Here is a 1,659-nt window from a genome sequence, read left to right on the forward strand (position 1 = left end):
TTTAATTTAAAAAATGTGTTCAATTTTTTCTTTTAATTCAATACAGCTTATCTCAAAACTCTATGTACATTCTTATATGGAAATTTAATTAAAATTGTGTAAATTTTCTATTTATCAAACCCTCCAAAATAAGATAAATTGTGGTTCCCTCTATTATATTTTTTATATGCCGAGTTCAATGCCTTATAACTTTTGTCCATATTTCTCAAGCCATTGGAGACCTTCGGTGGTTGTGGTTTTTGGTTTATATTCACAACCAATCCAATCTGCATAGCCAGCTCTTGATATCAACTCGAAAACATGGGCATAATCCAATTCTCCTGCCTGATCAGGTTCATGGCGATGTGGTACTTGAGCTATCTGTATATGACCAATATATGGAGACAATTCTTTGAATCCATTGCTTAGATTACCACGAATCAATTGTCTATGAAAGACATCCAAGAGAAGTTTTAGATTATTACTTTTAACTTCATCCAATACAGTTACAGCCATATCATAGCAGTTCATAAAATACGAGGGTACAGAGTATGGATTAATTGGTTCAATTACACCAACAATATTCTCTTTTTCTAAAATGCCAACAGCATATTTCAAATTTGCCAAATATGTGGCTAAATGTTCTTCGCGTGAGCTAGTCTTTACCAAGCCTGACATTAGGTGAATTTTTTGGCATTGCAATTGCTTAGCTAAATTGACGGTTTCATTTAAATGACTTTGAAAATGTTTTTCGGCACCTGGCACACTTGTAGCTCCCAATTGTAATTCGTTACTGCCCAAAGCTATGTTTAACAGAGATACATTTATACCGGTTTCTTCTTTGGCTTTGACAACAGCAGCTTCTTCTGACCTTGGGTAGGGTATTTCAACAGCTTGGAATCCTGCTTTGTGAGCAAGCACTATACGCTCCGCAATACTCGCAGCTTCAGTGAATAGAAAATTTAGATTTGCCGCAAATTTAAGAGCCATTTTAAGCTAAGAGGCACGTGATAACAAAGGTGACTTTTTTTTCGAATGCACTTGTTGCATTGGCTGTTATCTGATGTTTCTATGATTTAATTTAAAGTGCTTTGTATTTTTTGTATGTCTTTGAAGGGGGAACAATTGTGTTTTCTTTGATACTCTTTTTTAAACGTATTTTTTTATCCGCTATTACTATTTATAATTAGTAAAGCTTCGTGTCACCTACTTCTTATACTGTAGCTTTGTGAGCATAAAACTGAATAATTTGCAATAATAAAAAGTTTATAATAAATAAGAGGGGAATGTTGGAAATGAAACGTCAGCTGCGAAATAGTGAGATGCCGTATCAACGCGAACATCCCATTACAACATTAAAGGAACGTTAACACGTAAAGGCCGGTACTATGTTCATTCTTGCGAAAAATTTTTATGGAAACCATTATTTCGCACATAGAAAGCGGCGTTTTTTTAGGTAGCTTGGAGCGCTATTTATAGGGAGCGATATTGGATTAAGTTGGTGGTTGTTTCTTGTTTTTACAAAATAACATTTTATTTTTCCTTGGGCAATTGATCTGCTATTCCTTTGATCATTTGTATAGTTTCGGAACAAAAATATGGCCCGTGTTTGATTTATAAACCCGCACAAATAGTTTTTAATAAATAAATTATTTCTTAATTCACATTGCAAATGGCGCC

The 1,659-nt window shown here is 34.1% G+C and overlaps 1 protein-coding gene across 1 annotated transcript; it reads right to left on the reverse strand.

Annotated features, from left to right (window-relative positions):
* On the reverse strand, positions 1-1,243 carry Gip (hydroxypyruvate isomerase-like protein Gip). The gene has a single exon (XM_075292680.1). The coding sequence runs from the start codon at positions 967-969 to the stop codon at positions 184-186; it is 786 nt and encodes a 261-aa protein (XP_075148795.1). The 5' UTR covers positions 970-1,243; the 3' UTR covers positions 1-183.
* Between the last annotated feature and the right edge of the window lie 416 nt (positions 1,244-1,659).

This window comes from Haematobia irritans, chromosome 1 (genome assembly GCF_050003625.1).
Source record: "Haematobia irritans isolate KBUSLIRL chromosome 1, ASM5000362v1, whole genome shotgun sequence".
Classification (NCBI taxonomy): domain Eukaryota; kingdom Metazoa; phylum Arthropoda; class Insecta; order Diptera; family Muscidae; genus Haematobia; species Haematobia irritans.